Below are 17,143 nucleotides of genomic sequence, written 5' to 3'. Positions count from 1 at the left end.
ACCACAAATACAGTAACGACATCTTGTCCTCCAGAACACAATTAGTTTAACCTGAATAGATCAGTGTTGCATAACAACACAATTTTGAATGTACAACTTCAGCGCTTTGCGCCAAGGCATCGTCCTCGTGGTTTCTTTCGCCCTCTGCTGGCTTATTTAAAAAGTTGCAAACAAAAACATGATTACACCGAAAAGGCCAATACTAAAGCATATTATTAAGACGATTGGGGTTTTAGTTAGCATTAATTAGGGTTAGGTCGGAGTTTGTATCAAAATATGACTTATTGATATGGACTGTATAATTTCTTGGAATCAATGTGAAAAATACGTTACATTTATTACATTATAATATCAAATATTTGCCTTCCTACTTTTAAATTATATCGACTATATATACATTTACATTTTTTTTTCTGGGAAGTAGTAAGTACCCAAGGTACATGAATCGACTGTTGAGTGAGATAAACAATAATCACCTTATTTTAATTGCAAGTTTTGCATTGATATAAAATAATATTTTGTGCCATAATCCAATTGATCCTCATATATTTTCAGCTACATTCTGAGCCCTCTTTAAATACAATAATGATGCCAGTACAGGAGTCAGCTGCATGTTAGCAACATTTTCTTATTTTATTTATTATTCTTTTACCACAAAGATACAGATAAAAACATCCACGGCATTCTCTCATCTCATCGATGGCTGAAACAAAGGAGGAGTCAGGGAGGCAGTGACATGAGACCAAACAAAGTTAGAGGTTTTTATACGTGCTAGTAGATCTACGGTCAGCAGCCTCTACCAGGCTCTGAGGACACGTCCAGATGCTGTAGTGTGTATTGCTTTGTAACCGAGTGACACATTCATTCACAAGCAAAGTTAGAGGTGAACGCAGGTACAGTCTTCAGGGGGTGGTCAGGTTTTTAGTCACTTCTTTTCTGTTTTATGTTGTTGTTTTTCTTTTTCTTTTTTTTTTGCAAGCCTGAGTTAATACAACACAACCTACACATATGACTTTAAGGTACACTATTTACAAGTCTGGGTTTATATAGGAGAGAGGAAGACATATTTGATAGAATAGTTTTAAGGGTTTGGATTCACTGGAAAAAGAAACAGTCGCAACCAGTAAGGAGTTACATTGACATAAAATAAAGCCAATTCCCAGGTTTTTGTCAAAAAACAGTTACTGTTTTGACTGAAGCCTCACTACACACACTTTTACAGTGAGTATCTCAGCTGTGACTCTTTACTGACTGAATGCTACACACCTGCCTTTAACCCAGGCTAATGCACTGTAAACACAGCAACAATTTGTTCCCTGAATGATCAGCGTCCATTATTCATTTACACAAAGAGCTTTGAAGTGAAACAAAAGCTCCCGTATAATTAAACTGTTTTTTAAAATACTGATTTGGGTAGTTGCAATGTTAGTGATTAGTTTTTAAAAAAACAACTTAAAACACATGTAACTTTTCTACTGTACACAAGTGTTTTGAAAATTGCTAACAAGCTAACATGTAGGAAACGCCGTAGCCTTAAGGTGCTGAGTTGTAGTCAGTTAAGAGAGGAATTACATTTTCGAAATTTTGAATGTTGTTCTGTTAGCTATTACTTTAAATGTTTTCTTTGTTCAAGCAACAGTTAATGTATGATAAATCGATGTTGTTACAGTTTAATTTTACCCACAGCGGGTACTAGCACAGCGCAATGCTTTTAGGCTAGCTCTGCTACAGTATGTTTCTACTTTTCTATTTTCATTTGCCGTGACAGTGTTCTGTTCTATATCCAAACAGTCATTTTTTAGATTTCACAATCGGAAAGTATAATCTCCAAACTGAAGGCAGCCACATCCTAGCTAAATATGTGCTTCACATTTACCAATTTTCATTTATCGAGAGAAAAGTTAGGCTTTTGTTTGTCAAAGTTGGAATCAGAAACGTACGGTATGCTGTTATGATAGCTTGGTATTTTTGCTGGTATTTGCAGTGCATTTCATGGTGCCTTCCTTTGACTTTCTCTTAGTGTGCAGCAGCACCGTCGTCTCTGTGTGGGAGTTGGTCAGTTGTCATCACAGACAGGACAGTTAGTTTTTCAGTGGACAAGTCAGAATGTGTTTGTTTTTGGATGAGGACTGAGGCAGGTTTGATAATGTTGACGCCTGAACACTGAAGTCACCTGGTTATAATCACATGCCAGTTTATTCTTATTGGTTTCTTTCAGTCCCTGTGGTCAAACCAGCACATCAACGAAACACAACATAAAATTCAAAGTTGTCGCATCCAACAAGCCAAAATCAACATAAAAAAAACATAAAATAGTTCAAATGATATGTAATTGAATTTGTTTTCAGTGTGATTCTGGTCTGAACTGTTTTTTTCTACATTCTAATTGTTTAAATTAATACAGATTTTTAACCATTAACAGTTTGTATTGTTCTAGTTCAGATAAAAAAAGGGGGGGGGGGGTTCCTCTGCTTCATATATAAAACACTGTAAAATCGTCAAAACACACTGTTAACAAATGAAACTTAACTGTGTTGCATAGCGTGATATTCAGTTGTCCTGGGCCTTCATGATGCTAATGTTACCTTGTTTTTCATCAGTTAGTTGCTATGCTTTTTTGCTTGTTGTTTAGAGGGAGATACATATGTTGCTAACTTGACATATGATTTACACTGAAGTCAACTCACTATATATATATATTTTTAAAGGAGGTTTGATTTTCTGACTTGTCAAAATTACCAGCATAAAATGAAGACATTTGGGGGAAACACACGACCCACACATCTTCCAAACAACACATACAATTTGTTTTGGTACATATTTGATTCTGTCCTAATTGAAGATCATACTTTTTAATTTAATTTCCCAAAATGCATACCTCTAGATATAATATATATATTTATATATTGCACAACATTTAAATGTACAGCACAGTTAAATAAATATAATTAAATAAAATGTGTCTCTTAATTTTTAATTACATCTTGTCCGTGGTCTTCCCCACCTAGTGTTTCATGTAAGAGAAGAGAAAAACAAACAAGAAAACATTACAGTAAATGATGGAAAGGAATTGTAAAAAAAAAAAAAAAGATAATAAAAAGACCAAAGCGAGGTCAAATAAGCAAGTCTCCAAAAACACAAAGAACAAAAGAAACATGTGACTCTGTGTGGGACCAGAGACTTCACACACACGACAGTTTTCAGCTGAATCGTCCTTTCCTCCTAACTTCACTCAGATGTCAACAAATCTGACAGTGACATCGTTACGAAACCTTTGACTGACACCAAACAAAGTACTGTAAACATCAGAAGGATTTTAATGGCACACTGGAGACCAACGCCGTCAAATCCTTCTTGTAAAACATCTCAAACCAGACGATGGGAGACGATGGGAAGGGGAATTCAAGGAATGCAGGTTGCACAAAATCTGAAACACTTTGCTTTAACTGACCTTGATTTGGCATCGCTCGCCAGCACTGATTGAAAAGAGTGGAAGAAAAAAAAAAATCCACTAGAATCTCAGAATATTTCAGATATTTGTCAACCTCATTCTTTTTTGTTTTTCATGATTTACAGAAAGAAGCAGAGGAGTAGGTGAAAGGATGATGGAAGGTATCTAGACCTGGGATTCAGCTGAAGGAGGAAAGAAAAAAGACAGGGGGGTAGGTTTGGGGCAGCAGTCAGCTTTAACATGCACAGTCCTGATGAGGTGGAGCCGGCTGCTCTGTCAGCTGGGGCCCCTGTTTGGCTCCTGTGACGGCAGGGTCTCCAGCATCCAGGCTCTCTGACATCTTTTCACAGATGATGTCGACCAGGCGCTCGAAGGTCTGCTTCACGTTGATGTTGTCTTTGGCACTGGCCTCAAAGAATTCAAAACCTGGAGGGGAAAGTGGTGGATGACGGTCAGAGGTCACAGGTCCTGCTAAGACGTGGTCACAAAATAGTGTAGAATACGGCAGAGTGAAGTTAGCCGCAGTCTGTTTGTTGGTCAAAAAAAAGAAAAATAGCCTTATATTTATAAGATACGGTTGAGGAACAGGGAAAGCTTCTAAGATAGGGTTGAGGAACAGGGAAAGCATTACGTGTTGTAAGATACGGTTGAGGAACAGGGAAAGCATTACGTGCGATAACATCGGCCGACCCAATGTTAGCATTATTATGTAATATCTGTAAGAATCGTTATTGGTTTTACCTCTGATAATGACAACCCATTATTCAATGCCTGGGTTTCGCCAAATATGCTGGAATCACTTGTGGAGTACTGAGACGTTTACCTCAGTTTTGGGGATAAACAGCTGCATACAATCGGACCTGCCTGTGTTTGTGTGGTTGTCTATGGGTGGGCAGGTATCTGCATGTACACTCACCCAGGTGTTCAGACAGCTGACGGCCTCTATCTCCGCTAACCATTCGCTCGTCCTCCATGTCACATTTGTTTCCCACCAGCAGCACCTGGGCGTTGTCCCACGAGTACGTTTTAATCTGAGTGGACCTGGGAACAAACACAGCAGTGGACAGAGAGGAAATGAAAAAGCTGCGTCACCGCCACTGCTCATTAAGATGTTCTGATTCATGAGCCTGAAAATAAAGGAAAATCATGGACTTATTGTTTGTAGGTAATTATGTTAGGGTTGGTTTATGGTTTTAGCTTTCAGGCTAACGTGACGCTAGTTTTTAAATTGATTTCTTAACTGAATGTATTATATTTATCTGCTAACTCTGACAATGTGTCTTTAATTTATTTATTTAGCCTCCACATTTCAAGCTAAATCATTATAACATCATCAATATATCAGGCAAATGCTATAAAAAAACAACAGCATTAAAAGACACCAATCATAACACTTTCAAGGATCAATTTATATATTTTTGAGCCATGAATATTGTTTTGGCTGTAACATAATCCCCACACTCCCAGTCCCACCCCTCCCTCCTCCCACCACTCACCAGTCCTGAACAGCGTTGAAGGACTCCTCGTTGGTGATGTCATACATGAGGATAAATCCCATGGCCCCTCTGTAGTAGGCTGTAGTGATGGTGCGGTAACGCTCCTGTCCTGCTGTGTCCTGAAGGAGACATTGACAAGGACATTAAAAACATTTGAATGTATTTCAGTTACTTCCTCCTTCTCCTGCTGCTGACCCCATTAGGTGACCAGTAGGAAGTACGTAGTCCGTGCAGATGCAGGGGGTTGTTGACTCATTGTGAATATCTCTACAAACGGGTAAATGAGAAGATGGGTCACATGACCAGATGTGGTCAATGGCACAGTTTGAATTATTTATGACTCACATTCTGTACAACAACGCTGATCTGTACAGCTGATAAAGAGTCTGTTATGTCTCATATTCTGTACAACAACACTGATCTGTACAGCTGATAAAGAGTCTGGGGAAATTTCAGAGATGTTTTTATCTACTGGACATCAAAACTAAAACGTTATTTTGTCATTTGATCTAACTTTAGTTCTTCTTCTTGCTTTTACTAGACGCAAGGGAAGGGAGGAAACACTAAGGTTACGTTGTCTGTTTGACTTCTGTGATCACCTGAAAGTCAGACATTGTTTTCTGAATTAGTGATTTTTCAAAGTGGCTTTGTTTTTATAGAGGTTTCAAAACCTCCAGAATATTATCATGTTTTTCTTTTCTCTCTCTCTCCGTCTCTGTCAGACATTGTTTTCTGAATTAGCTATTTTTCAAAGTGCCTTTGTTTTTATAGAGGTTTCAAAACCACCAGAATATTATCACGTTTTTCTTTTCTCTCTCTCTCCGTCTCCTTCTCGCCTTTTCGTTTTGGGCGACAGGAGCCTGTGAGGTTGAATTTCATTGCTAAATTCTAATGAATGCTCAGGGAATTAGAGCTCAATGTTTGTGACACCCAACACTCTCAATCACTCCGGTACCAGAGCATCACGCCAGTTTGTCAGTGGGACACACACTCACACACACTCACACAACCAGTTTGTCAGTGGGACACACACACACTCACACACACACATGCACATCTAGGCTTCTTGTATACTTAGACCAATCAATGCAGCTATTCATTCCACCACACACGATCTTCCTCATCACTCCGGTCACAAGAACATTGTATGACATGTTTTTAAGAGCTCCACGGTCTTGACCTTTGTGGGACAAGTATTGTTTGTTCTTATGTTCTGCCACTGATTGACCTGCTGCTCTGTGATGTGCTGCATCACCTCAGCACTAGAAGGAGCAGCAGACACAGCACTGGATGAACTGTGACGTCAGGAGAACCAGGAAGTCCTGATCCTGATCCTGATCCTGATCCTGATCCTGATCCTGATCCTAACCTCAGACTGCTGTCCTTGACATGTTCTAACTCAGTGGTTCTCAAACTTTGTACATGGTATGTTTCAGATTTATTCAACTGAACACGTAAATGTGAAAATATGATTTTTCCCCGCGTACCACTAGAGAGCACTCGCGTACCACTGGTGGTACGCCTACCACAGTTTGAGAACCACTGTTCTAACTGATGGCAGATTTGCAAATTCTGATCATATATACATTTCCTTCGTTGTAATCCAATTGTAATCCAATATATTTGAGTATGTATTACAGTATTATTATTATTATTAACAATCAATATATGAAAAATATATTAATATTCATTTCCAGTAACCAGTGAACTGACTGTTATACATCAACACTTCTAGGTAAATTTGCACAATTGAAATGTTCCTCTCATAGAGGACGTATGTGGACTCAGCTGAGAGGTGGTGATGGGGGTGTGTGTGAGCGTATGTGTGTGTTTGTGTAAAGTGCGTGCTGTTTCTGCATGTGTGTGTGTGTGTGTGTGCACTGAGAGGGGGAGGAGATTTCTGCTGGAGTGGATGTGTAGTAATGGGGGAGGGGTGGGACGCTGGTTTATTGCATTCCCATTGGTCGGCATCAATCTTCAACACTAGAGGCAAGAACTGGCAAAGGCTGACAACAGAGTCAGCTGACATCCCCCCCCCCCTACTCTCTTACTCTCTCTCTCTCTTTTCGAGCCCCCTCTCCCACACCTCTGTTCCCTGTGGAACACGTACACGTGTGAATTACGACTGCATTATGATTTTAAAATAACTGGTTCCTTCCTGCTCTGCTCCGCTCAGCCTGAGGAACGTGTTGTTGTTGTTGTTGCTCGTCTGGACCGTTCTGCTCTTGTTTACATCATCACCCTGTTGTGCTCTGTGTTCAAAAAGCATCATGTCACCTCCTGAGGTCAGGGGACTGGAACTGGATCTATACTGGGCTGCAGTCGTTGACTTTGACTTCCTTCTATAATTCACAACAGCAGTTTACAAAAACAGGACATTGTTGCACTGAGCTGTAAATAAACAGGGAAATATGTGACTAATTATTAAGATTTTCAACAACCAATCACTTCGCCTAAACCTACGTGAGAGTCGCCTTTTCTGTCATTGTTTATTTTCCTCTAAACAGGAATGGAATTCAATGGAATTCATGTGTAAAAAAATCTTATGATAAAATATCCCAGTCCCTTTTATTCATTTGCACAGATACACTTCCAAAACCAGTGAAGAACCTTCCGTGTTTTTCCAGGATCATCTTCATCCACTTTTTACATCCAGTCTTAAATGTCAGTTGATTAAATGTCTCACCCAGATCTGTAATTTGATCCTCTTGTCGTTCCTGTAGATGGTCTTCACCTTAAAGTCGATGCCCACCGTGCTGACGAAGGCCGGTGTGAAGGAATCGTCAGCGTAGCGGAACAGGAAGGAGGTTTTGCCCACACTGCTGTTCCCGATAATGAGGATCTTGAACATATAGTCAAAGTTTTGGTCCGAAGACTCCTTCTGCCCGTAGGTTGCTGTTGCAGAGGCCATCTAGTAACAGATAATAAAACTTTAATTAAACACTGTAACTGCATCAAGACATCAAGACGCTTAATGGCGGTGGTGATCTAACCTAAAAGAGTTTCCTCTTCTTTTTAATTTAAAGTTTAACGTCTTCAGAGATGAGAGCCAAAGGATTTAACGGCGGCTTTGGTAACGTTAATAATCTAGTTGTTTTATTCTCGCAAGAATGCCCAAAATTGTCATGTTTCCTGTAACTGAACTGGTATTTGTTAATATCGTAAATCAAAATATAGACCAAGAACTTCTGATACCTAGAATTAATCACTGAATGATGACTCATGCTACTGTATAATACTGAAACATTACCATTAAATTTTTATTGATCAATTATTTTTCCTCGTCAAGCCCACTGATAAATTGGTCCAAAAAAGCAGGACTGAAAAAAAATAGTGGAAAATGTTTATGCAGTGTTTACTGATGGATCATAACAGGGAGACAGAAAAACCAAAATATCATTCAAGGCAGTGAAATCATAGATGAACTAACACTAATATCACTAATACCAATAACTATGACAGAATTCAGTTAATATGGTGTTCAAAACAAATCACGAATGAAACAAATCAATGCCTAAAATATCCAGAATAATTACATGAATAAATTATCAACTCAATTGAAGCTCCTCCAGGAAAAGGTCATTCATTTGAATTTTAATAGTGCGCAGAAATGTCAGAGGGAAAATAGTCCGTGTTGTTACAAGCAGCTGGAGATGCAGCAGAACAAAGTATTGTGCAATGCTGCATTTTTAGCTCTGCGTCTTTAAAACAGGCCGAGCACCGAGTTTGGAGTCTGCTATTCTGTAGCTGGTTCTAATTAAGGTCAGCTTCATGTGCTGTTATATCAGGTTATTGTATATTGTGTCCTAGTGGTGGTCAGCGGTGGTGCGGCAGGTGTGGGCGTAAACAAAGTCCGTTCTCCTTCTGTGTGTGTTCTGCACGGCCTGGTTTGTGTTTTCACTGGCAGCTCAGTGGCAGAAATTCCATAACAACGTGCAAGTCACAACCTGAGCAGGATCACTGCTGTTGCCTGATAAAATTAAACACATCTTGAGCAATTTTATTTTCTATTCACCTGTACACAGACGACTGTAGACTGAGCTGTAATCAGTCGGACGGTGGGTCAGGACATTGATCCAGATTTATTCTTGTGTAGCCTGTGTCGTTTGTCATCGAGTTTATCATCAAAATTTCTCCCAGTGATCATCAGAGTAGTGCAAGTCACGAAGGGCACAGATTACTGTGTGCTTATGCCTTGAAAGGATTTATGCCACAGCCACAAATGCTAAATGCTAAATGTAAGCCACAAATGTTGTGTTCACAAGACTGAGATGCTGATTGGTTTTAGTGAAACTCAATACCAAGAGGAGTTACGTCCACACTGGTAAATACAGGTTCCACGCAGGACACAGTCAAGTGATAAATCCACCACTGAAGAATTGTACTTGACTGAAAACTCCCACCATTTCTGCGGAAGCTGAAGCCAAAACAACTGAGGAGAAGAGGAACACGATTATTCCAGAAGTTTGGTGGCCTCGACTCACAGCACTCTCAGCTCTATATTTAGACCATTATCTCGACTCAACTGCAGTGGAACACTAGAACTCTCGGGGAATGAAGCACAAACACAACAAGTGTGCAGCCTCCTCGCCGCTGCAGCAGATCAGTTTACACCAAGAAGCAGAGAGATCGCTCGCTAAATAATGAAGAAGCTCCAACTCTTCCTCAACACATTCTCGGTTTGTGTTGAAAGGAGGTCGTGGATCCGGTGACTCAAGGCTAACTCTCAACCTGCACAACTGAACTAGCTGCAAATACCTGGAGACAACTGGAGACATGGAACCGCAGAACGTTGACCAACTCTAAGCTATAGAAAAATCCACACTGTCAACGTCTCTTAACACACACAATGTCAAATTTAAGAAAATTAAAATTCTCGGACAATTAGTCGGAAAGGCCACCTTTACATCTTTAACATCTTTAACCATGACGATGTGAAAGAACCTCATATGTTATTCTTTACATCTTTAACCATAGGACGATGTGAAAGAACCTCATATGTTATATTTTATTAAACCAGTTGTAGAAATCTAGCTGCAGCATCGCTGACTGGTTCTCCTGCTCAGACTGAAACAGATCCACCGAAAACGAGGCCACACTTGATCACAGCCAGTGTTTGGTGTTGGATTTCCTCTTTGAGCAGCTCTATTAAAAATGTATCTACTTCTGTTACTGCTGCACCAAAACCTACACTCAGGTTGGCACCGACTCCTGTCATTGATGACTTTGTTTAAGCAGCACATCAACTCAAACACACATACCAGCTGTTTTAGTTTGTATTCCTTATCAATTATTATCAATCTTAGAGAAAAAATTTTAAAAAAGCACAGGCTGAATGTTTTGTCTTTTTCTCGGAGAAAAAAAATTTAAAAAGCATGAGTCACAGGCTGAATGTTTTGTCTTTTTCTCTGGTAAAGAAAAGACAACAGCTGCAGCAAATAATTTTTGCTGCGTCGTCACCAGTGCTATGGCCGCATGTATATTTTATGAATGTCTTCGTCGTTTCGGGGTTGAGCTGCTTTGAGAGCGGTGTTTTGGCTGAACATCCTAAAATGAAGCGTAAGCATGTGACGGTTATTAATAGCGGTGAATCAAGGAGGTTGAAAATTAGGTGCCGCTGTCGGGAGTCTGTGTCTCGTCAAACATTCCAGGCTTTTGTTGCAGGATTTCACAAGAGGATTTCACAAGAGGCCGTTCAGTGTCTGCTGCCGGTGGTGAGATAACAGCAGACTTTCTGTGTCTCGGAGATTAGTTGTCGGAGCAGAGAGGTGTCTTATCTTTCACTTATAGACTCAACTAATTTGACGGTGAAGTTTTTAGACTGCGTTTCATTTGATAACAATTACCAAACCCTCGTTATACTGCGCACAGTTCAGCCTCCAGGCTGCAGCATGTCGCTGCTTCGGTTTGTCTCTGGCGCACAGTTCACAGCATGTCGCTGCTTCGGTTTGTCTCTAACTCAGAGAGCTGAGACGACGAGTTCTACGGTTTATCAGCATTTATACCGTGATCATTCCAGTCTTTTTTCATCACCAATGAATGACACATTATTCTGATTGGGCAAGAAAAAGAATCATTATCAAAACAATTATCTTTCCCCAAGGATTCAGGCCACAACACCAACATATTATAACTAGTAATATATAGAGAAAGTACTTGGTATTATTTTAGGTTGAACTTTGAACTGCAGAAGCTTGAATAAGGGAGATGGTTAGTGTTCTCGTCAAATTTGCTCCAGCTCCCCCTGTGGCCAAAAGTCATTTTGCCTAAACGAGTTCTTGCCCTTTAATGAACTAAAAACCATTAATGAAAACAGTGACATCACTCCTAGTCCTACGTTGAGACTTCCAGGTTGTTGTGCTTGCACTTAAATATCAATAAATTTTGCGTAGGCGATAATAAAATCCCAGGAACCAAATCTTAAACATGTGACTCCTTATTAATTTTAGCAAACGTCAAAGCTGGAGTAATGCACACTGTCAACACAGAGTAGAGTAAAAAGCTGTGATTCATTTCACAAAAATTGCAACTCAGCATTGTGCAGCAAAAAAATTAAACTAAACTAGAAAAAAATATTTTGTCTGGCTTTACTCAACAGCGTAATGATGATCAATACTTCTGACTGCCCTGTCGTATTCATTTAATCATGACTAAGACCTGAGAGTTTCGGTGCTGGACAATGACGTAATGGGACTCATTTAAAGATGTCACCTAACTGAGATTGATGTTGTACAGGAGCCAAATTGATCCAATGTTAAGTGGTGCTGCTTTGGCAAGCTAGTCAGATCCATTTAATCAGTACTGGCTGGCGTCCTGCAGACTCACAGCTCATCTCCAACTGATCCCAAATCAGCCAAACACCGAGCAGCAACTAATGGTCCCAGAAAAAGTTATATTATATCTATATTATTTTAGAGATGAATTGTAGCAGTGGTTAGTGCTGTTGCCTTACGGTAGGAGGATCATTGGTTCTGAGTGCATTGGTTTGCTTTAAACACACCAGTGTCCTCCCATGGTCCAAAAACACACAGGATTAGATTAAGTATGACTGTGATTGTTTTGTGCCTCTCTCCTGTGATGAACTGCAGAACTGTCCAGGGTTTACTCAGCCCTCACCTGATAACTACTGGGAATGAGTCCAGCTGCCTTCAGCAGCAGAGGCAGAATAATTCCTTCTACACATATTCTGGCCTCTTTCTTGTATTCCGGTCGAAGAAGCTAAACCCAATTGTTTAGTAGGTTTTAAACATCTGTACATACACGACATCTGAAAATATAAAATATAATTTAAAGTGATACATAATGATTTTAAACGCTCTTCTCTGCGGTCTGTCTACAGCATGTGTGTCAAACTCAAGGCCCGGGGGCCAAATGCGGCCTCCCAAGCCGTTTTGTGTGGCCCGTAGGAGCTTTAAAAGCATTTAGTAAAGTCCATGCAGCAGAGTTTCTTGACCTAAGAAATTAAAGGGTTTTTTTTATTACACAGCAATGAACAATATTTGTAGTTTGAATAAAGAGTTTGACACCATTGATCTACAGCTACCGTCTACTGTACACAGCGTCTGCTCTGTCAGTCAAGTAGCATCTGCCAGTATACTATAATCTGGCACCCAATCAAAGGTCACGTCAATACCTCCTAATTGACAGGTCACTTTTAGGTCGTGTCTCATTCAGTTCAGAGACTTGGTTTAAATGAGAGTTGACACGTTTCAGGTTGATGATCTAACAGAGATGGAGAACACGTCATCCTTTTTGTCTTTACTCCAGCACCATGCAGGTGCAACTTTGTATTTTATTGCTCTTACGATAAATGCATTTGCTGATTACATAATGATTGTGTATTGACTTGAATTAACTACGAGACAATAGGTGCACAAATTGAGCTCAACGGGAAGAAGCGCTTTCATACGCATAAAAAGAATAGAACTGACTGGAAGCTCTGAGCAACTGAAGTTCATTTGAGTATTCAGGTTTGTTTGTCTTTAGTCAGATTAATCAGTAAAATAAAATATTATTACTGTGTTAATATGAAACAATTTTAGTGTTTTAAATGGTAGACAGTGTAATAATATGTGGACAGAATGTCTTGTTCTAGCCTGGTTCTAGCCTGGGCTCATGTGCTGCTCCTGTACTGGTCTATTGACTTCTCTAATAAAAGCTTATATAATGATATTTTGATATCTGATATAGAACTCGTCTTCGTGGTCTTTTAGGAATTTAGGAGTGGCCATTGAGTACATGGGAGCGGTTTTGGAAAACAGTAACATAGGTTAAATGAATAATTGCTGAATAAATGAACAGGAGACAGTGATACTGATTAAGAGATGAAGGATGTCAAACAGGAGGTGGCAGAATTAAGGAAGGATTGAAAATGAGCAGATTAGAGGGACAGTTGAGGTCAAGCAGTTCTGAGATGACGTTTTTACACACAGGTTACATTGAGATGGTTAAGAAACATGCTCCATGAAGAAGGTAGTGAATACACTGGAGCTGATAGGACGTTGTGAACAGGACCCTGGAGGTGTGGTAAAAGACATTGATTGAATGAATATAACAGAAAAAAGGTTGGGGTAAAATGGAGGCAGACGTCTGTGTGGTCGCCTCTGAGAGGAGCAGCTAAAAAGAGAGCAATTAAATCGAATCCATTACTGGAGGAAATGTATCAGCTGAGCTATTTATTTTTAAGATGAGTAGCTTAATAAAGCGATGCTCCACTTTTTGTACTTCTTATGTTGTAATGTTACTTCCATGTGGCCTTAGACCGCATCTTTCCCTCTTTTTGCTCCAATCACATGTCCTATATTCCAGTACGACGATGCAGATGAGTAGGATTTCAGATAAAAATAGCATCTTTTCAATTCATTTCCCCAACAGTAAGCAGAAAGCAGGGAATGAAGTCTTCAGGAGGAGTGTGTGCTCAGTCTCCCGATTGTCTGTCTGTGTTTACGTCATAAATGTTTCCTGATTTTACATATTCACAACTTTCAAAAACATACCAGTGAAAGTGTCACTCTCTGTTTTAGTTTTCAAGCTCATTAAATCAGCTCTAGACTCTAAGGAATGTCTTCAACAAAGTCACATCACATACTATATTTGTGGTCAGATTTTGAGCTGCGGTGTTGCTGCGGTTCGCCTCGGGCAACATGGACGACCGCTTGTTTTTGCACGGGTTTCAGCAGATGCGTCACACTTAGCTCAAAGCCTGTAAGAATGTAATAACTCCACTGTCAGCAGAGGACGAGGCTACACTGGGAACCACTGTTCTAAACAACGTGAAACCACGACAGTTTACAGCGATTAACAAACGTTCCCCTCGACATCTATTTATTGTCATTTTTCCTTTTCATCTCTCCTTTCCTGGTTTTCTCAGTTTAGTCATTTTAGTCTATTATCAGTCAAATGCCAGTGATTTTCTGGAAATGTCTTCTCTTTTGATATAGTTTGTGGGCGTCTGGTATAGCTTGTTACATTTCCTGTCTCCAAACACAACACCATAAAGAATTATAAATAGATAGATAGATATAGATAAACTTGATTTATCACTCGAGAGTTGCCTTCATTAAATTAAGGTACCTTTCCTTGCAAATATGTAACTAATGTTATTATAACAGCTGCTATGTGACCCCTCTGACCCCTCTGACCCCTTGGCCTGTTACACAATCATCCTCTTTATACGCCGAAAACGTTTATTTGTGCAGAAAAACAGCCCCTGGCCCTCTGACCACTCTGACCCCTCTGACCCCTCGGCCTGTTATACAATCATCCTCTTTATACGCCGAAAATGTTTATTTGTGCAGAAAAACAGCCCCTGGAATAGTTAAAAGACCTGGCCTATGTCAGTTTAACGCTGATGTTGCATGTTGCATCATCAAAGCTGTGTATTGATGAGTGAGGCTACAGGGATTGGTTGTTTAGCTTTGGACAACTTAGAGGACAATACGATACACAGTGATGATGATGATGATGATAATGATGATGATGATGATGATGATGATGATGATGATAGCACACAAAAAATGGCTCTGGCATTTCCAATTTGCCATGCAAACAATAAAAATGTACATAGTGTACAAACAATAACAAGAGTAGCTTACTCGCTAACAGCTAACGAATCGACCAAAAATACTGCTCAATACAAAAAGGTTGAGACATACAGTGGCCTAACTCAGTGTAATCCCTCTGTTCTGTACTGTTTCCCTTTTCTTCAGCATCCATTAATGTATCACACTAACTGTGAGTGCAGCCATTTTTTTTATATCAATTTGCATAGAATGCGTCCACATGAAAATGCAATAGTCTGCCTGGGTCAGCCAAGTACAAACTGTGAAGCCGTCCTTCACTTATGAATGTACGTTCATACAGTAGGTCACAACATATAAATCTATTCACAAATATCTATTGACGGTCTTCGTTGCAATGTGAAGCCTTTCTCTTTTAACATAGAACAAATGGGAACTTTTCAACTTCAGTTAACATCTTGCTGACATTTCCAGCACCACAGCTTCTACAGCATACAATAAAATGGCACACGTTTCCATAATCGTTTAATAATTTCGCTATCAACCCCACCACACACATGCGCACACAAACATACACCTTCAAAATGCAGTTTTTCCAAAACAAAAGCTTTTTATCTTTTATCATCGCAGGGCAGCGCAGGATGAAGTGTGAAGATAAGACTGCTTTACCACATCACAGGAGGAGCTGTCCTCCATTTGGCCCAGTGCTGTGTCACAAAATAAGACTGTGTCTAAAATTATACTTAAAAAAAAAAGAACAACGGGATAATCGAATTGAATAATCGAATTTCAAAAGCACGGTATTCGTTACTAAAATGGCCAGCGCAGTAAAATAATTGCCAAATAGCTGTCAGATTTACTCAATGGTGTCAAAATGGCAGTTCCCATATTTTCTTCATGTTGATTCAGGGAGTATTAAAAACACATCTTCCCCGATAGAAAATCGCATTTATTTATGTCGATTATTATTATTCATGTAAACCATGGGTTGGTGAGATACGCCTTTTCCTGCAGGACAGGCCCTGAGTGAAGGCTCAGCTCCACTAACCACCACCAACAGCAGCAGCAGCAGCAGCATAATCAAATTCACCCACATAGAAAACATGATTGATATTCAACACTGATGGAGACAATTGTTTTCCACCGTTATTCTAAGCGAATATGTATTTTAATTTCTTTCCAATGAAATGCTTCACTTGACAGCGTAAAATTAGGATGTACATTGTGACGAATATTTCAAAACGAACCATTTTCAATTCGTAGTTATGGAAACATAGGGTTTTCGAGTATATATTAAATAATGCAAAAGATAAATAAAGCGAATGGTCCCACCTTTGATGATTTCTATCCTGCTATCCACCGCGTCCAGCACCCGCAGAATTGTGCACCGCCACAGTCAAGTCTGGAATGTTCTGCAGCGAAGTATCCGAAAATTAATTTCAAAATAAAAGCTCTCGAAAATGCGGTCTAAAAAATAATTCATTATTGGAGATAGGACTCACAAACAATTTTGATATTAGTTGAGAGTTATTGTAGAACGTTAAAACTATAACCTTTATAAACATCCATTCTTGTAACAAAAGAGACTAAACGATGTTTATTTTGAAATTTCTAGCTTATTCGTAACAACGCTTTCTTGACTGGGGGCGATAAACATCGAGGTCCAATGACCGAGAGACAGGCGGGACTCTAGGAGAAAGAATGACAGCGTCTTGGACGAATCCGAAGCAGCTGCATCAATGAACGTACAAGAAACCCCGCCTCTAATACTCACCCTGTCATGGATTATTGAGTAGAGGAGCCTGAGAGGCTGAATTATTGATCCTGAGGTCATCTGTAACCACTGCTGCCATTTCAAACTCACATCCGTCCTTGTGTTATAATCACAGAGATATATGAATTTAAACTACAGCATTTAAATGTATCTACAGTAGTATATTGAATATTAGACCACAAGTTTTCATTGCAGATAAATGGAAGTGCTACAACAATCTGGATTTAGACTTTTCTATTACTGCTATACAGTAGCAGCATACATTACATAAGGCTTATTCAAATAAAAACACTTCTCTTAATGGAAACTTACTTTATATCTATTGTTTTAATTATCAAATAAAACATATATTATTTTTAGCATCACTGCTATTTTTAAGAACCTCGTCAAATGAGTCTGAATA

General features: G+C 39.5%; 1 protein-coding gene across 1 annotated transcript; it reads right to left on the bottom strand.

Moving 5' to 3' along the window:
- Positions 1-610: 610 nt before the first annotated feature.
- LOC103394695 (ras-related protein Rab-3A) lies at positions 611-16,401 on the bottom strand. The gene is made up of 5 exons (XM_008332116.3): positions 16,299-16,401; positions 7,634-7,858; positions 4,948-5,066; positions 4,368-4,492; positions 611-3,877 (listed from the first exon to the last, which is right to left on the bottom strand). The coding sequence occupies exons 2-5, from the start codon at positions 7,856-7,858 to the stop codon at positions 3,687-3,689; spliced, it is 660 nt and encodes a 219-aa protein (XP_008330338.1). The 5' UTR covers positions 16,299-16,401; the 3' UTR covers positions 611-3,686.
- Positions 16,402-17,143: the final 742 nt, after the last annotated feature.

The sequence above is a fragment of the Cynoglossus semilaevis genome, chromosome 2, assembly GCF_000523025.1.
Source record: "Cynoglossus semilaevis isolate Cse_v1.0 chromosome 2, Cse_v1.0, whole genome shotgun sequence".
Classification (NCBI taxonomy): domain Eukaryota; kingdom Metazoa; phylum Chordata; class Actinopteri; order Pleuronectiformes; family Cynoglossidae; genus Cynoglossus; species Cynoglossus semilaevis.
This window is presented reverse-complemented; position numbering and strand designations above follow the sequence as displayed.

Coding starts and splice junctions, on each gene's coding strand:
- LOC103394695 (XM_008332116.3), bottom strand. CDS start 7,858: ATGGCCTCTGCAACAGCAACCTACGGGCAGAAGGAGTCTTCGGACCAA. Junction 5,067..7,633: donor GGATCAAATTACAGATCTGG/GTGAGACATTTA, acceptor TGTCTCCTTCAG/GACACAGCAGGACAGGAGCG. Junction 4,493..4,947: donor TTCAACGCTGTTCAGGACTG/GTGAGTGGTGGG, acceptor GTTTGTTCCCAG/GTCCACTCAGATTAAAACGT.